The sequence below is a fragment of the Asterias amurensis genome, chromosome 11, assembly GCF_032118995.1.
Source record: "Asterias amurensis chromosome 11, ASM3211899v1".
Classification (NCBI taxonomy): Eukaryota; Metazoa; Echinodermata; class Asteroidea; order Forcipulatida; family Asteriidae; genus Asterias; species Asterias amurensis.
Window position 1 is genome coordinate 10150540 of NC_092658.1, and position 17989 is coordinate 10168528.

At 40.5% G+C, this 17989-nt stretch overlaps 1 protein-coding gene across 1 annotated transcript; it reads left to right on the top strand.

The window, feature by feature from the left end:
• The first annotated feature begins 1231 nt into the window (after window positions 1–1231).
• On the top strand, window positions 1232–17706 carry LOC139944442 (ADP-ribosylation factor-binding protein GGA1-like). The gene is made up of 16 exons (XM_071941462.1): window positions 1232–1391; window positions 3906–3990; window positions 4906–4972; window positions 6138–6245; window positions 6650–6773; window positions 7452–7552; window positions 8443–8661; window positions 8869–8950; window positions 9364–9531; window positions 10102–10251; window positions 10720–10874; window positions 11400–11887; window positions 12539–12750; window positions 13537–13700; window positions 14878–14988; window positions 15616–17706. Exons 1-16 carry the CDS (start codon window positions 1349–1351, stop codon window positions 15703–15705), a joined length of 2367 nt encoding a protein of 788 aa, XP_071797563.1. The 5' UTR covers window positions 1232–1348; the 3' UTR covers window positions 15706–17706.
• The last annotated feature ends 283 nt before the right edge of the window (window positions 17707–17989 follow it).

The window sequence follows — 17989 nt, forward strand, 5'->3', positions numbered from 1 at the left end:
TGGCGGATTGATCAACTTTTGTTAGGGGGTGTGCATTTATTGGTTTTGGTTTACCATGGTGGCTAAAGGTGTTCATTTTCAAATGAAATGAGGGATGTGTGATGTGTGCAGGCTTTAAAAAACGGATCTATGTACATGTTTCAAATTCCTTTCCTTTTAGTACTAAAGATACAATTGATAATTAATTTATTCTTGAAATAACTATTATATATCTTCAAGTAAAAACAATGGTTATTGGCATAAGATACAAATAGTAGTATTATTCCCCTGTTAAATAGTGCATCGGTCGATCGAGAGAGGGCGCTATATTGTATGATTTATCTACGCAAAAATCCCTCGTTCTGACGGCTGGGTGTTGTGGCGTGCACCTGTAATCCAGTTACATGGAAGCCGGGGTTGGTGGATCGTTTGAGTTCGGGAGTCCTGTATGTCGTTGCTCTATGGCGATCGGGCGTCCACGCTAAGCTCGGCACCGATATGGTTAGCTTGGCGGAGGCCAGGATAACCAGGTTGTTTAATGAGGGACGAACCGGCCCAGGGCGGAAACGCAGCAGGCAAAAGTCTCCGTGTGGAGCAGTAGCGGGATTGCGCTCGTGAATAGGTAGCGGCATGCAGCCCGAACAAGACAGCGAGACCCGGCCCTTTTTTTTCTTTTTTTTTTCATTTTCGTTTATCTTGTTTTCCCTGTTGCCCCTTTTATTTTACCTTTTTTGGGGGGGGGGGGGGGTTACAATTTCGCATCCTTTTGGCCTTTCTTGTCACTTTCCCTTTAATTTTTCACCATTAACCTTTTTATCTTTTTCGAATTTTTTTACCACATTATCCCCTTCCCCTTTTTTCTAAATCTTATTTTTCTTCTTGAAATGCCGGCTCTTTTTTTTTTTTATAATTAAAGGACATCTTGTTAGCTACTTTTTAATTTGAACAAAACAAATGTCAAGTGGGATGGGAAGTGGCGGGACAAGTTTATTTTTAAAGATACTGAAGTTATTCAAACTGTTGTCAGAAAGAATAGAACAAAATTTTCTGTAACTCCGCTTCGTGTAGTTTTTCGTATTTTGATTTGCTGTTACATGTATACTATTTTGTGTATACTGCATAAAATTTACTTCCGCACTTTCAGCATGCACACTCCTCCTACTCTACCGCCCTCCGACCCCGCCCATCATTTTCTTGTGGGGTCGAGCTCAGAAGTGAAACGAGGTTGACAATTCATTAAGAAGATCAGTGTTATCAGACGTGTAAAAAAAGAACACGTTTTTAACAAACCCCTGTCACATAAACATCCACGTAAAGATTGCATGCATTACATGTGACATCAGCGGTGGTGTATTGGCTGAAATTCAACATGGCGTCCGTTGACGAAAGCGAGACACTGGAAACGTTGCTCAGTAAGTTCTCGTTTCCTAAGTATTGATGATTTATGCGCTAAATTTGTGAGCATAAGTTGCTATTTAAGACTTTGCCTAAAGCTTGACTGGAAGGTTTTCACATTTTTATTTTACATGCAACTACTAATTTAGTAATTATGCACTGTGTGTGAGCAGTGTGATGTTTTTTTTTGTTTTTTTTTTTGTAATGCTAATGTATAATGGATGGTTGTGTAGACTGCCTGTGTACAGCAGGCCGGCTGTGGTGGGCGTATGCCCTTTTGTACTCCCAGCTGGCTGTAGCTCCATAAATTGGTCCAATCCACTCCGTACCCTGTGCTGGATTTGACCAATTTATTGGGCTAGCCCAGCTGCTGTCATGCCATTCCTACACGTAACGGAAAAGTTTCCGTATGGCGCCACCACTTTTTCATTCGAAATAAAATAATATAGTATCTAATTTACCTGATTGACATATCCCTTTTTGTAAAAATGAGTGAAAAAGTGGTGGCGCCATACGGAAAGTTATCCCACGTAACCCTTAAACAGTACACTAATTAATACTGGTGATAGACGTTGGGTTTTGTTTTTAACAATAACAATGGCAGTACCCAGCATGCCCAGTGCAGTTTAGTAGGGTAATTTCTTTAGGTGACTGCTCTATATTCCGACACCCCTATGTTCCGACACCCCTATGTTCCGACAACGCAACCTATATTCCGACACCCCTATGTTCCGACACCTCTATATTCCGACACCCCTATGTTCCGACACCCTTATATTCCAATGTCCCAAACACCCCTATGTTCCGACACCCCTATGTTCCGACAACCTGTACCAATATTTTGTGTTAGCCATTTATTTTAAAGAAAAACGATGTGACTTGAAGAAACTACACATGTTTGCAATTTAGTTCATGAACGTACCGGTAACTTATCTTTATGTAGTCCCTCAAAGGATTTTAATTTGTATAACAAGATTCTGCTATTACAAATATTCGGTTTCTATAGAAGAGGACTGAGTAATGGAGGGGGTGGTAGGACTGAATTATTTGTTGTTATTAAATGTAAACAAATTATTATTATTATTATTATTATTATTATTATTATTATTATCATTAAAAACAAAAGTGGTTGTGGGGGGGGGGCAAAGGAAAGAAATTGCACATCGGCGCAATAAACGCAGGAGAGGGTTGGAATTTTTATTAATTGAAGGCTCATGAAATGTTATCAACACGGACACGCACCTAACAATAGTAAAGTACCAAGTATTTTATTGCCAGCTACCTCGGGGAGCCATACTCATGTGTATAACCACAAACAAAAAAATGAAATGCATGCGTGATTCCATCACATTTTAAAATAGTACAGATTCATTTTATGAATGTTCAAACCTAAACCTGGTCGAAAATTACTGGGAAACCTTGCGTAATTCAAGTTGTGTTTTTGTAATTGATCAACTGAGTAATAATTTGCGGGAACAACTTGTCAGAACATAGGGGTGTCGGAACATAGGGGTGTCGGAATATAGGGGTGTCGGAACATAGGGGTGTCGGAATATAGGTTCAGTTGTCGGAACATAGGGGTGTCGGAATATAGGGGTGTCGGAACATAGGGGTGTCGGAATATAGGCTGAGTTGTCAGAACATAGGGGTGTCGGAACATAGCGGTGTCGGAATATAGGTGTGTATCCTTTCTTTATATATTTTTTATCAATAAAGAATAACATTTTTTTTTTTAGTAGTTTAATAAGTTGTGTTTATTGTCCTGTATTTTTAACAAAAAGTACTGGTAGGCAGGTAGGTTACTTTATATTGTGGTCTTTCTTTAAATTTAAATATGTGATCCTACTATTACTAAACTTTATTTTGCCAGGCACCACCACTCCACCAGCTATTTTTTATTTAAGGGGCTGTGCATTCTTTTGTCTTCCCCATGATCAAAGCCATAAAACATGGAATTATGAACTCTCACCCAGTTGCTGCACAAATGCGCCCTCCCTCTCTGTGCGTGTATGGAGGAGAGCAGCACATGCAGACTGCAGTAAACTGGTACTTAGACCCACTTGATTTGTGTGGCCATGGTCTGAATCCTTGACCATACAGCCGACCCAATTTGTTCTTAAAATTAAGCTTTAATAATTTATAGAAAGCGATTCAAAATTGAAGGTGGTTAGCCTGCCCTTAGTGTTTTGGATTTTTAAATAAATAACATTATTAAATGACATAACTTCAATTCAAAATTGTCAGCTTCCTTGGAAATCATACCTCCATGCTCAGAATTAATTTTTCTTGATGTGTACTGAGCTCTGCAATTTTGAATGATCCCAATCATGTCAATTAACTCACGGCGTCATTCACTGACTGACTGGGCTGTGGGTGGACTAAACATTAAAGCAACATTTGAAATGTTTGTACCCTCATTAATACTGTCAGCGCGGGTTACTTAAACCATTTAAGAGGGAAGTTACCACTGGGACTTTCCTATGTTCTGGAAAAAGAAATTAATCTATACTTTTCTTTTGTGTAATTTTCAGATAAAGCAACAAATCCAATGAACAGAGATGAAGACTGGGAATACATCATGAACTTCTGTGATAGGGTTAACAAAGAGCTGGAAGGGTGAGTTGTTTAAATGCCAACTGTCCATGTCACTCGTTGTCACCCATTGGACAGCTTTTAATCATACCACCATTAGTGGCCAGACTAAGTATTTAGCAGGCTAAGTGCCTTAAAGCCATTGGACACTTTCGGTAAACAGTGTTGTCCAAAGGCCCACACTTTGTGTCAAGGTTAAAACAAAAGTATAAAACTGTCATGAAAAGATGTGTAAAACCAGACCCCTGCCAACGATAGAAATATAATTATATGAAAAGGTGATTGCACTGAAACATTTTTAAATCACACAAAAGAAATCATTAAAACACGAGCAAAACCAGACTATAAAAAACAAAACACTACACCCACAACAAAACACGGCAGCGATAAAAGGAAGGGATAACAATAAAAAATTTAAAACCACAGAATGGACTAAAAACCCTCAAGAAATAAAAAGATTCATGCCAAACCCACTGGGCCCGAGGACAGACTAGCACTATTAACATACTAAAAATTCCCCCCTCAGCTTCATACGAAAGGACTTGTACCCCTCCAAAATCAAAACGTTCCTGGTATCCAATGTGAGCTCAGAGAACACTTTAGGAAAGCGAACAATCGTAGAAAATTTATAAGCATCCGTCCGAGGTTTTAGGTGATGAAAAGTGAGCAATTCTGTGTGACGGGAGTTAACTTTAGACAGATTAGTTAAGTCATTCATAAAACTATACCGAGTGGACATCAACAGTTTTACAATAAAGCACATGTTTAAAAAAGCTCTTCTGTCAGACAAACATAAGACCCAGAGTCTTCAGTCTTTCTCGATAAGGCTGTTTCATGTATTTTTTCTGAAGTATCATCTTGCTGGCTATGCGCTGTACATATTCGGTTGAATTGATGTGTATTGAGTTGATTCGATTGAATTGTTGCTTTGTTTTCCAGGCCAGAGATTGCATGTAGACTCCTTGGTCACAAGATCCAATCTCCTCAAGAAAGAGAAGCTATGCAGGTAAGCCTGAAAACAACTCTTAATTTCTGTAAAGCTATGAAAGGAATGTCAACAAAAAAATGGCTGTGGTCGAAACTGTCTCATCATCTTCCAGTACTGTGCAGGAACCTACTCTTGAGTATTCTCGCACATTGTTATCGGACAATGCTCAATCAAAATGTTATGCGTTTAGGCAAGAGAGAACGTCATCTATTTGTTCCCAATAAATATTTTGTTGGTCAACTTGAAACCAGCGGTTAGAATTCAAACCCACAACCTTGTGATTGTAAGTCCTGCAGTCGGACCACTAGACAAATGGATCAGGACATTGCTATTATTATTATGTTATAACTATTATTATGCATTTAGGTATGCTATTCATAATAAAACCATATCACAGCGGTTACACTAGAAAGAGCAATATATTAAACATTAAACAAATAAAAAACAATAACAAATCAATTAGGAAAGAGGTATATCTTGCGAACCTTCTTAAACACATCCACTGATGGAGCAGATTTAATATAAGAGGGAAGTTCATCCACTCCTTAGCTGCTGTTACAGTGAATGTACTATCTCCCGCCTTACTACGAGTCATGGGAAAAGTAAGGTGAAATGGATCTACATTGGAGCGAAGTTCAGGCAAAGGTCGATACAAATCAAGACATTCATTAAAATACACTGGTGCCTGATTGTGGAAAAATGTGTAAACGAATAAAAGGTTTGAAGTGCACATTGCCATACTGCCAGGACATTTAGTGATGATTATTTATTTTGTTTTTGGGGTTGAACAAAGAATTGACTAGAGTGGGATTCGAACCAACGACCTCCGGATTAACGTGCCGGCGCTCTACCAACTGAGCTATCTAGCCCTATATTGGCGGTGTCCCTATTTTGTCAATATCTTTGTTCGGGGGTGCCAGTCAGAAGCCATACAACCGTTAACTGCCGTGTAGCCAGGGATCACACCCAAATTACGATACAACCTGGGAAGCGGCAGCCAGGGGATCGCCTTAAGGGGATGCGACTTTTTGTTTCAGATATCAATATAAACCAGAAGGGAACCTGACTGGGTAAATTTTTGAAATGTTTTTGGGGTTGAACAAAGAATTGACTAGAGTGGGATTATTTTGTTACATAACGGTAATGCAGTATTTTTGTTGTTGTGCATCTTGTTCATTTATAGGGGCTAACAGTCATAGAGGCATGTGTGAAAAATTGCGGAGAGGCCTTCCATAGGCAAGTGGGTAAATTCCGCTTCCTAAATGAGTTGATCAAATTAATATCACCAAAGGTAAGGACATTATTGCATTCTAAAGATGTAAACATGTAATGTTAAAAAAAAGTGATCATAAAACTTCTGAGAAATGGTTTCATTTCAACAATGATGGATGTACTCCTAGTTGACCCAACTTTATTGTAGAAAGGGAAGATCTTATGAACACTAATCTCAAATGACAAACTCTTATTTATAAATTAAAAAATCTCATATAATACAAAAGTATAATTTTCTTATTATTAATTTCTTGAATATAAATCTGAAGAAAACTTTTGCAGAGATATGCCTATTAGTTTTGCTCTTTATAGTTAAAAATTACTTCAACCTACTCAAATTATTTCTTTGAAATTTAATCCTCCAACTGTTGAACCATTACCGGAAATACACATAGTAAATTTATATATTTTATACTCACACAGTACCTTGGATCAAAGTCACCTGCGTCTGTTCAGAAAAAAGTAATTGAAATAATGTACAGCTGGCAGGCCGGCCTACCAGAGGAACCCAAAATCATTGAGGCTTACCAAATGCTGAAGAAACAAGGTATGAGTGATCCCAAATCCATCAGAATCCAACTGCATGTTTTGATTGGTTCTGTTGGATTGAGGGCAGCATGAGTAAACTCTTTTGTACTTAATCCACATGGAATCACATCGTCGTCATCTGAGTCCAACAGTTTGGAAATTTGACTTTAAATGTGATGTTGGATTTTGTTTTGAGTGATTTTAGTAAATCACTCAGGGGAGCTCGGTTTGTAAGCTGACTCTTGGTAGAATAATTTTTCAAACTTGTTGCTTGTGGACCCCCTGATCACTTATCAAAGTGTTGTCCCATGGAGTCCGAACAATAACTCAAAAAGAACTTGGCCTATCAACTATCTATTGACTCCAAACTTCGTTAAAATAAATATCTCTACTTCCACCAGTCTATGATTTTCTTGTGTGCAACAACTATCAAATAAATAGGTTGTTCTTAGCGGGGCATTTTTGTTGTTACTTTTTCATTTTTATGGTTTAGCGCTAAGCATTTATCTACTTTGCTGAGTAGCTTTTGTCCTTTGGGAAAAAGGTTTTGCTTTTCATTCTACTACCACGGAGTACATTTCAAAATTTAGGAGACTCCATAGTTATAAAAATAACTGTCCCGCTCATGAAGTACTGACCAATGTAAAAGAAAATCGGCCGAAACTACTACTTTATTTCTTTTTGTTTCGGTTTATAGGCTTAGTGAAAGAGGATCCTGTCTATATGGATAAGGAATATTTCCCTCCACCTCCTCCAAGACCCAAAAATGCAACATTTGAAGACGAAGAGAAGTCCAAGGTAAGAATCTGTTGATTTTAAGGGAATAAAATGGTAGCCACGAGTTCTTAAATGACCGTTTATAACCGGCAGGTTCGTGGCTGTGCGATAATGGCCTGAGCCCCGAAGCCAAGGGCCTTTATTGCACGGCCACGACCCTGCAAGAGTTAAACGTCAGTTTAAGAACAAGTCACTTATTTATTTTCATTCATAAATGCCATTTTGGTTAAAAAACATAATGCAGTAGGAAACTCTGTTTATCTCTTTTCCAACTTCCAGCTTTATATGTGTGGTGCATTTTTATGAGTTTTTGGATGTGCATTTGTGCGCGTAATGCATCCGCGTGTCCATAGGCTAAAATGGCGCGGGGAGATTGATCACCCCTGGGAACAAAGTTGTGAGCTAACCCACACAAATGTATCCGAAAACAGCCGGTTATAAACATCCAAAGTGCCGGTACAGGTCAATCAAAGAATTCTCAGATGTGTTCATAGGCCAATCTGTGTTTTAAGAGATTGTTGGAAGTGGGAAATGTCGTGTTTGTCTCTTAGATATTTAGGCAGAAAGTTCCAGAGGCGAGGGGCAATGTTAGGAAAGGTCCTATCACCATAAGTGGCAGGGCAAGTCTTTGGAACACACATCATGCCGCCCAATGACCTCAGACCTGGCCTGACATGCCAGTGCTGAAGCATGCTCGGAAGGTAGGTAGGGGCTGAACCATGAAGTGTTTTGAATGTCAGGAGGTTGATCTTGTACTGAATTCTGAAACTAATGTCTAGCCAGTGTAAATTGTGTTTTTTTACGTTGGTTTACTCAGCAAGATCCACAAAGGATGGGAGAGATATGAGAAGACATTTTTGTACCTGTATTATTATTATTGTTATAAGTGGGGCTTAAATTTTTTCTTCTAGCTTCTAGCAAGACTCCTGAAGAGCAAACACCCCGATGACCTCCAGGCGGCCAACCGCCTCATCAAGAACATGGTGAAGGAGGATGAGAAGAAGACAGAGAAGGTCTCAAGGAGGATGAACGAACTGGAGAGCTGCAACAACAATGTCAAATTACTGACTGAGATGATGGAGCACTATCAGCCGGGGGTGACTAGCGAGCAGGAAATGGAACTGATGAAGGTGAGTGGTTAAACCTCTGGGGTACCTCTGTTAAAGAGGAAAGGAGTGTGATAAAATGAAGGAATTTAAAATAATTTTGTTTTGGGGTGGGGTTAGGTAAGGTAAGTGAATACCGACAGAGAAGGAAAACCATGGGAACCAGCATTAAAAAAAAGGATTAATTGCATTTTTTTTTTCATCATCTCTTTTTGTACTTCCTTGTATCAGGAGCTTTACATTTCCTGTGAGAAGATGCGACCCAATCTATTCCGATTAGCCAGTGACAGTGACGAAAAAGACGATGGTATCGGTAAGTATACTCCATGGTGTCAGCGGGGGTTTATAGTGGGGATTAGAAACTTCTAATCCGACTTTAGACTTTGTTAAGCCTTTTATTCATCATTTATTTCAGTGATGATAGTGAGAAAATTGTTTGTTTGTGTTTTTGCAACCACCACAAAAAGGTCACCATAGCACCCTCAAGAGTTCTCTTTCCTATTCTGAAAACTGTGTGATCTTGCGGTCTATATTTTTCATTTTACAACTTTATTTCTAACGGAATTTAAACTAGTGGTAAGGTTAATGTACTTAATTCATCAATTTGGTTTGGCGCGACTCTGGAGCGCTGTCTGAACCGGGTGTTAAGAAGATGTTAGGTTGTAACTGTGGAAGCTGTAGTCATCAGTCTCTTTCATGAAATATTTGAATTTGATTTGATTGTAGCTGACGTTCTGCAGACCAATGACTCCCTCGTCAAAGTAATGGACGTCTACAAAGATAAGATTGGCTTGGCTAGTCTAGACCAGCCCTCCTCCCCTCCACCAACCAGTCCATGGCAAGGTAGTTTCACACCGCCGTCTGCTCCATCAGTAAGAACAAATCAACCAGAAGGTAAACATCTTACCCTGACCACCAGGCCCCAATTCCATAAAGCCTTTAAGCACAAAACCTTGTCAAGCACATAAAAGTATTGCTTTACAGAGAAGGAATACTGGCAGACATTTTGTTAATTGTGGTGACTGGTGCCTCTCTCAACTTATTAGCTTTATGAAGTTAGGCCCAGGCCTCAACATCAAACTATTTACCGTACCTTGTCTGTCCTAAATCTGCAGCGTGAATGGTTGTGGGGTTTTTCTTGGGGGGGGGGGGACCCATAAGTTTGACACCTGTCTTTGTAGATCACAACATTTTATAAATGTTTATTTTTGCCTCAGGGAATAAGAATATTACTATGTTTACTTACCCTTATACACCGATATATTTAAAGCTCTGCACACTCCGTACCTTCCGGAGTTTTGTGAAAACAAATCACAGGCATATTACTCTAGTGGGATTTGAGCTCAAGATATTTGCATTGCTAGAGCAGATGTCTCACCACTAGACCACAAATCTAGTGGCTACAGGCAGTTTGAATCCTATCTGTTGGCAGCAGTTTATTATGACTATGTTCATTTTTCACAGATTCATTGCTTGATCTGACTGGGCTTGATCCGCCGCCCGCGCACACAAATGATGGTCTGCCCCCATTCCCCGCTTACGTCCAGCCATCAGCACCACAAACAACTCAGCAGTCTAGCACCCAACTGCTTCAGGATCAACTCTCATCATTAGGTAAGGCTATGACATTTATTGAAAGATCTCATTTTTGTAGCGCCTACAGGTAGGGTCCATAGATTAGTAAATACTCCAAATATTATTGGTGAGAAGCACTGCAGCTGTTGAAAGTGTTAACTATTTTTTTGAACAATTCTCTTTGAATAATGATGGTTTGGAGATTTGTTGGGGAAAAACCCTAAGGTTTACTTTGCCCTTAAGACCATGTCCGAGTTGACGGCTTTTTAAGTGGCTCTGGCCCGAGTGCGGGAAAGTCTTCTTTAGCGTTGTTGCAGCGAATTGCCACAGCCATGGCTAAATTCCATGGCCCAATTTCTGGCCTGAGCTCTTTTTTGGCCTTTGATACAAGCTGCTTCAGTAGAAAATGCTCTTAAAAAAATCCCTGATTAGCAATAATTAGCGGGATCAGTCTGTTAATAGAAACTGCAGTGTTTCTTTCTTACTGTTTTCCCAATTGTCATATAGGTATCAGTACAGCATCATCACAGGTTCCATCTACGACCCAAAGCTTCGTCAGGACATCTGTCACCCAGAAGACAAGCCCAACCTCTCTAGAGAATATGCTTGGGCCAGCCCCGACATCTACTCTGCCCAACTACAACTTTATGAATCAACAACCTGTGAGTATATAATAGTATCTTGACTCGGCAGGCATGGGTGGCATGGTTGGCTTGTGCGTAAAGTGCTTGCCTCTCACCAAGGTGACCCCAGTTCGATTCCTGGCCAGGGCCATACGTGAGTTGAGTTGTGCGTTAGTTCTCTGCTGTGCCATGAGGGTTTTCCAGACCATCCGGTTTTCCTCCCTCATGAGAAAAAATCAAATACTTTTGATCTTTGGCTGTGCTCCGTGGTTATAATGAGTTGATGTGGCTGGCAGCCAAAGGCGCCCTTGCATGACAGCTTCTCGAACACGTTGTAGCCGCGTCCTTCGCAATTCAGCTCTTAGCTGTGAGTAAGGATGGTTAGCCCCCAAACAATTATAATATTCTTCTTTCTTTAGTATGTTTTCAAGATTTGCCCTTGAAGAAAAATCAGAATGCCTGACTCGGCCAAACTGTAATCAATGTCGTTAATCAAATGATCACCAACTCCCTTCAAAACTCAAGGAAAATAAAAGAACTTTTGAAATTTTGTCATTTTTAAAGGGTTCTGTATTTAATAGTCAGCAACAAGTCAATAACCTACAGGCAAGAATAAACCCAACACCCATGGCCATGCCAACAGCAGGTGGAGCAGCAGGTATGATGGTGCGCCCCGCCCAGGCCGCACCCATGGGAATGAACCCCGCCCAGGCCACACCCATGGGAATGAACCCTGCCCAGACCACGTCCATGGGAATGAACCCCACCCAGGCCACACCCATGGGAATGAACCCCGCCCAGGCCGCACCCATGGGAATGAACCCCGCCCAGGCCACTTCCATGGGAATGAACACCGCCCAGGCCACACCCATGGGAATGAACCCCAGGACTAATACTGCACCAGTCAGGCTACCCCAGTACAGTCGTCCCCCTAGTGGGGGAGGGGCTGCAACATCTCAGGGTGGGGTGCACTCGCCATTTGCCGATCTGGAGAGTCTTGGAAAGAGTATGATGAAACAACAGGTCAATGGAACCAAGCAGCCGGGTGTGAGGTGAGCATCTCTTAACAGTTGCAGTATTCTATCATCTTTCCTTGCACACACTTGCTTCAACTTATACTCGTACTAGTGTTCTTACTCATGCTGCTCATACTCTTACCAATACTCATTGTCCTACCTCCTTGTACTCAAACTCCCACTACACCATTACTTGCAACAACTTAACCATTATTACTTGCCTCCTTTGGATGGGACGCAAAGCTATAGACCTTTATCATGGTGCAGCCGTCTTGAATATTTCCCATTGATATCAATGTAACCGTTCCAAGGCTGAAAGAACAAAATAGTCTGGCTCCTATTTGCAAAATGATTATTAGCATTCATTATTGTTATTCAATACCACGTACATGACCAAGATGGAGGCAGCCTGATAAAGATCTAGAGGTCACATTCCAACTTGTATTCCTGTTACTAAAACTCCTACTCTTACAGACTCATACTTTCTCTCCTACTAACACTCTTACTAATGTTCTTTTTAATGCCCCTACTCCTAAACTTGTTTGATTTTCATATACATTTATATACACATATAGATATACATAGGCTCTGTATTTTCTGGTATTTCATCAAGCAGATCCAATTTGAGCCAGTCTTTACCATGAGTTAAGTTTCAACACTATTTTTTCCTCGATGATATATTTGCAGTTCTCAGGAACAAATGTCGACATTTCAACCTACACAACAAGTGCTAGCTGCACCCACGCAAGGGATAACACAAGCCCAGTCACAAGGGGCATCACAGTCTGTAGTACAGTCAGTGGCACCTGCAGCAGCTTCTCCTGCAGCTGTTTCTCCAGCCATTGCGACGGTTCTCTCGTTAGCCGACATGTTTGTACCGCTTGAAACAATTCAGCCAGGTGAGTGGTATTTTAAGTGGCTTGGTGAAGCTGGTTCAATCCAATACCAAACCTTCCTTGTGTTTTTTTTTTTTTATGCAAGTCGCCTGACACACAAGGCCTGAAGGCCACTTCAAGATGTGGGCTACAATTATTTTTTCCAGAGGACATTGTCACCTACTCCTAGGGCTGAAACAGAGTTACTCCTTTTACAGTCCATACGAATGTTGGCTTGGGTATCATCAGTTCGAAGCCTGGCCGGTAGAGCAGAAAGCACTACCTCCCCAATTTTAGGTAGCAAGTGTCACGACCGGGATTCCGAACCCACACCCTGCTGATCAAACACCAGTGCTTGAATCCGGTGCTCTTAACCGCTCGGCAATGTGTTTGCATCAGTGCTATACGGCTGTAGGTTGGGTGTTCCTGTCTAGGAATACTGAGAAGGGATTGTCACGCCTAGTTATCTGCCAATCAGTTGTACACGACGACTGTGTAGTGTTTTTGATTTGAGGGCAGCAAGTACATACTTTAGAGACAGGGTTGGTAAATGTGGAAAGAAGAAAAAGCAACAACCTAAAACCCCCTTAAACTAGTTTCAATCTGAAAGCTCACATATTGCTGCTAACAATTGTGTGATTTTTGCTTTGAAACAGCAGCAAAAATTCATGATTCATGAAAACTTTTATTAAAAAAAAAAACTTTTGACAAAAATCGGGCCATGTTGCTGTTTCCTTCTTCAAGCACCTTTCTGTGTTGTTTATGCCATAGATTAAGAACCTTGTTTGTTTCTTCTGTTTATTCTTGCAGGCACTGTGCCACCAATCACAGCATATGAGAAAAACCTCATCAAAACAGTGTTTCACTTCGCAAAGAATGTCCCGAGGCCTGACATCACTGTTTTGGTTGTTTCCACCATGAGTACGAATCCATCGCCTGTAAAAAATGTAGTTTTTCAGGCAGCAGTACCGAAGGTAAGCTTTTACAAATTGTTTAAAAGTTATACATTTGGTGATTTTGGTTCAAATTAAAAAACTTCCAGAGAGTAGATGTTTTGAATGTTAGCGGTGAGACAGTTTACAAAATAAATCGTGGAAAGTTTCAGTTTGTGTTGGCATTATGTATTACACTATGTATTATTGCTGAGTATATTTAGGTTTAGAACTTTTATGGCTATGAAACAAGTGTGGGTATTTTTACAGTAGCGTAGAGTAATATCGAAGTCTTATAGAGCGCACGTATGTACCAAACAAGGTACTCAAGGCGCTGAGTATATAGAAACTTTCAGAATGGTAGGTAATTGCAGTGATGAATCTTGAGACCCAATGATTTAGCACCTTATAAGTGTTTACAAGGTGCTACGGTGCATACAGCAGCCACAGCCAGGAACACCGGGGCGAACCCCCTTCTCTTTACGAAAAGTGCACAGGGTTCTTTTACATGCATTACACAACACATGGGACCAACGGCTTTACGTCCCATAGGAAGGATGAAGCAATGGTTAAGTGTCTTGCTTAAGGACACAAGTGTCACGGCTGGGGATTCGAACCCACACTCTGCTGATCAGAAATATCAGAGTTCGAATGCTCTTAACCGCTCGGCCACGACACTTCCAGTAGAGGGAGGGGTCACCTGCAAAAGCTTACTCCCTTGTGATTTTGATGAATTCTCCTTGAAACAAATGTTGGGGTTTGTGTTAGGGTAAAGTCAGTACTTAAACAGAAGTGTAGAGTAAAGCGGTAGAATGTAACGCAGCAGCAGCAGTCCAGTATTCTCCTGCAGAAGAGCAGAGTTCGCTGTCCGCAATGTCAACACCATAACATCGGCAAACACTGGCCCCAAAAGAAGTTAACACACGGTTTTATCAGCAAGTTAACTAGTAATAGTTGCCTCGTACTATTCACTCCATGCAAAACTTCATACATCAGGTCTGGAATTACACAGAGGCCACAGAGACCATGGCATATGTACCTTGATCTTGGCCTTGGTGCCCCTTCTGAAGTTTCCAATAAACTATAAGATATTCCAATGAAAGCGCCCTTTGGAAAATGAATAAGGCCTTGCCCACTTACAGGTGAAACTCCTGGCCTGAAATATCACTTATAATTGGTTTGCTACTTTTTTTATCGTTCTGTTGATTTTGTGTTGCAGATGATGAGAGTCAAACTCCAGCCACCATCGGCGACTGATCTCCCAGCCTTTAATCCTATTCTACCCCCATCAGCAATCACCCAAGTCATGCTCATAGCTAACCCACAAAAGGTAGAGATAATGTTAGTCTCCAGCTTGGTCTATAAGCCAGCCACTCTATGCTAAGCATGTGATTTGTGCAGGGATTTTTGTCCACTGTTGCCTTGAGCACAGAATCTGTGCTTATAGAAGCAGGGAATTCCGAACTTGGGTCAAGCATATTTCACGGGTTAGCAGAGAATTTTTGCTTGTGCGCGTACATACTTCTAGTTACTATTCTTAGCTTACACAGCTAGCGCAGAAATTTGGCCATGGCAGCTCAGGGCTGTATACATCCCGGGGAGCTGAGAAAGATTACTGGGTGGCCCAAATGACCAAGGCATTGATACGTTAATGTAAAATGCGCTATATAAGAAATAGTTACTAATATAGCTGAGAAAACCATTTATGTCACTAACACTTTACCTAGAGCTTGTCTGTAGTAACATGGTTGTAGAGTGACCTTTAGAAGAAAAAAATTTGATGCACTGTTTGTGTGTTACCGATAGATCGATGTCTGTAATGAACTGTATACTCAGTATTTTCCCCCAAGTCCTGTCAAAAATTCCACAGGCATATTACCCTGGTGGGATATGAACCCACAACCTTTAGCCACCATTTTTCATTGGATTTGACCATTGATTCTCCTTTGATCCACAGGAGAAGGTTCGACTCAAGTTCAAGATTCAGTACACTGTTAATGATCAACCAACAATGGACGTCGGTGAGGTAGATAAATTCATTGTCTAACGGTCGCCTCCAATGATGTAAAAAATAAAATCTATAAATATAAAACTAACTATTGGTTCTGTACAAGCTGCACATATATTCATTGAATTTGTACACAGACTTATTGGGGTATTTTAACGACCAAATTATAGCATTGGATAATAATTTTTACCGTAACATGAAGATTTGTTCTAAACCCAGTATCAAGCTGACATACCATCGCAAACGAGTGCCTGGGCAGAATTTCATAGAGCTGCATCAGCAGACAATTTTGCTCGGCAGAAATAAGCAGGATACCAGTGACAAATTGTACATGTGACATGGTATTTTGGCTGGTAACCTCAATCTGGTTAGCATAATGTAGCTATGCTTAGCTACCTTTTTGTGCTAAAGTAGCTCTATGAAATTTGGCCCTGGTTTGGGCATGGAGCGGCACCTTTTTGTCCTATTTGATGTTGAATACATGCACTAGCAGGCATTAGGTGCGTTTGATTAGCTGCCCTGGGTCTACCCGCGGTGCTCACTCGGATGAGCCCCTGACAAGAGCTAAACGAACGACCACTCATCGCTCTCGTAGTGACGTCGTTTACCTGGGGCCAGCCCCCAAGTAACCCACTCCACAAGGAGGGCACTGGGGGCTGACCTGGGTGAGCCCCTGGAATGACGTCAAAAGCTATTCGAACAAACCGGGGCAGACCAGGGATGACCGAGGGAAGCTAAACGAACGCACCCATTGTGTTAGAAGGAAATATCTTTACTAATACTCATTTGAGTTACCAGCTAAGCTCCCTGCATAGTATCCATAGTTTATATCGGTACCCTGTGATGCAGTAACAGCACTATACACTACTCATTTTTTTGTATTTAATCAAATTATTGTAGTTAACGCAGCTTCTTAACCATTGTTACTAAAAAGAAAAAAGTGGGAAGCGGAAATTTTTAAAAGAAAAAGATAGTCTTAATTTCTTTTCTTTTATATGAAAAGGTAATGTAGTACAAATGGTAGTATTGAACTTTGCTTGGTAATTTCAAATAAAATTATTTTATTTATACTTTCTTTCGATTAAATTGGAGGATGTACATGTGAATCAATTGAATACACCAATCCAGGCGCAATTGTTGAGCACCGCGTGCCATTTGCTGCTGTGACTTCAGTGCCTAAATTATGCTCAAAGACACCGCAGCTGTAAATTTTTTCCAATAGAGGGCGCTACCAATTTTTGTCGGATTGGTCTATAGAATCAGTTAAGTTTTAAATTCCTCTGTGATGATTTGATTCTCGAGGTATAATGTACCTTCTTTTATAAATAAAGATGATTTTCTTTAAACAAAATACAGTACTGACTAGGAATAGAAGATTCAATTAAAGATTCAACTCCCAGAATTTCAAAACCCAAAGGTTCGTTGCAGTAATTGTGGTCGGGCTGGCGTAGTGGTATCTTTCCTCGTGACTGGATCTCTGTAACTGCTTAAATAGAAGGCTACAGTAGACTGCATAAGTTTAGAGCCTTAAATTGCAACCTCAAAAGTGAACAACAATTTGTTGAAAATGCAAGACTAACCCCTTATGATCTTGTCTGTTTTTCAAGTTTCAATATTTCCAGCAATTAAAGCATTATCTTGGGTTAAGGCATTAGTAGAGCTAGACTTGTTGACAAGTCGTTAATGGTCTGCCGTGGTGAGATACTCGAGTTTTGGCAGTGATCTCGCGAGATCACTGCTCTCGCGCGAACTGCTGGTTTGCCGACTTCTACTTCTGTTTTAAAAATGGGAATGAGTTGTGAGAGCAGTAGTCTCGCGGGGGCCAGCAGTCTCGCGAGAATACCGTGGGGAGATTCGGAATAGACTTGGAATGCTATCACTGCGTCAGACATTTAACGACTTGTCCGCAAGTCTACAGTTGAGCATGTTCACACATGATCACACTTGTAATAGATAAATGAAATACTTTTATGCACTGTAAGGTTACAGTGAGGGAACTGTGGAGTAACTGGAGAACAGAATAAAGAAACACATTGAGGCACAGAAGATTCAATTTGTCTAATAAGTGTGGTTTAATCCTTGTGTCTAGTAAAAACTCTACTAATGCATCAGTTTAAAGGCACTATTGGTAGTTACTCAAAATAATTATTAGCCTCAAACCTTTCTTAGTAATGAGTAATGGGGGGCTTTTGATAGTATAAAATATTCTGAGAAACGGCTCCCTCTTATTTGAGAAACAAGTAATTTTCTTCGAATTTGATTTTGAGACCTCAGATTTAGATTTTGAGGGCTTGAAATCAAGCATATGAAAGCACACAACTTC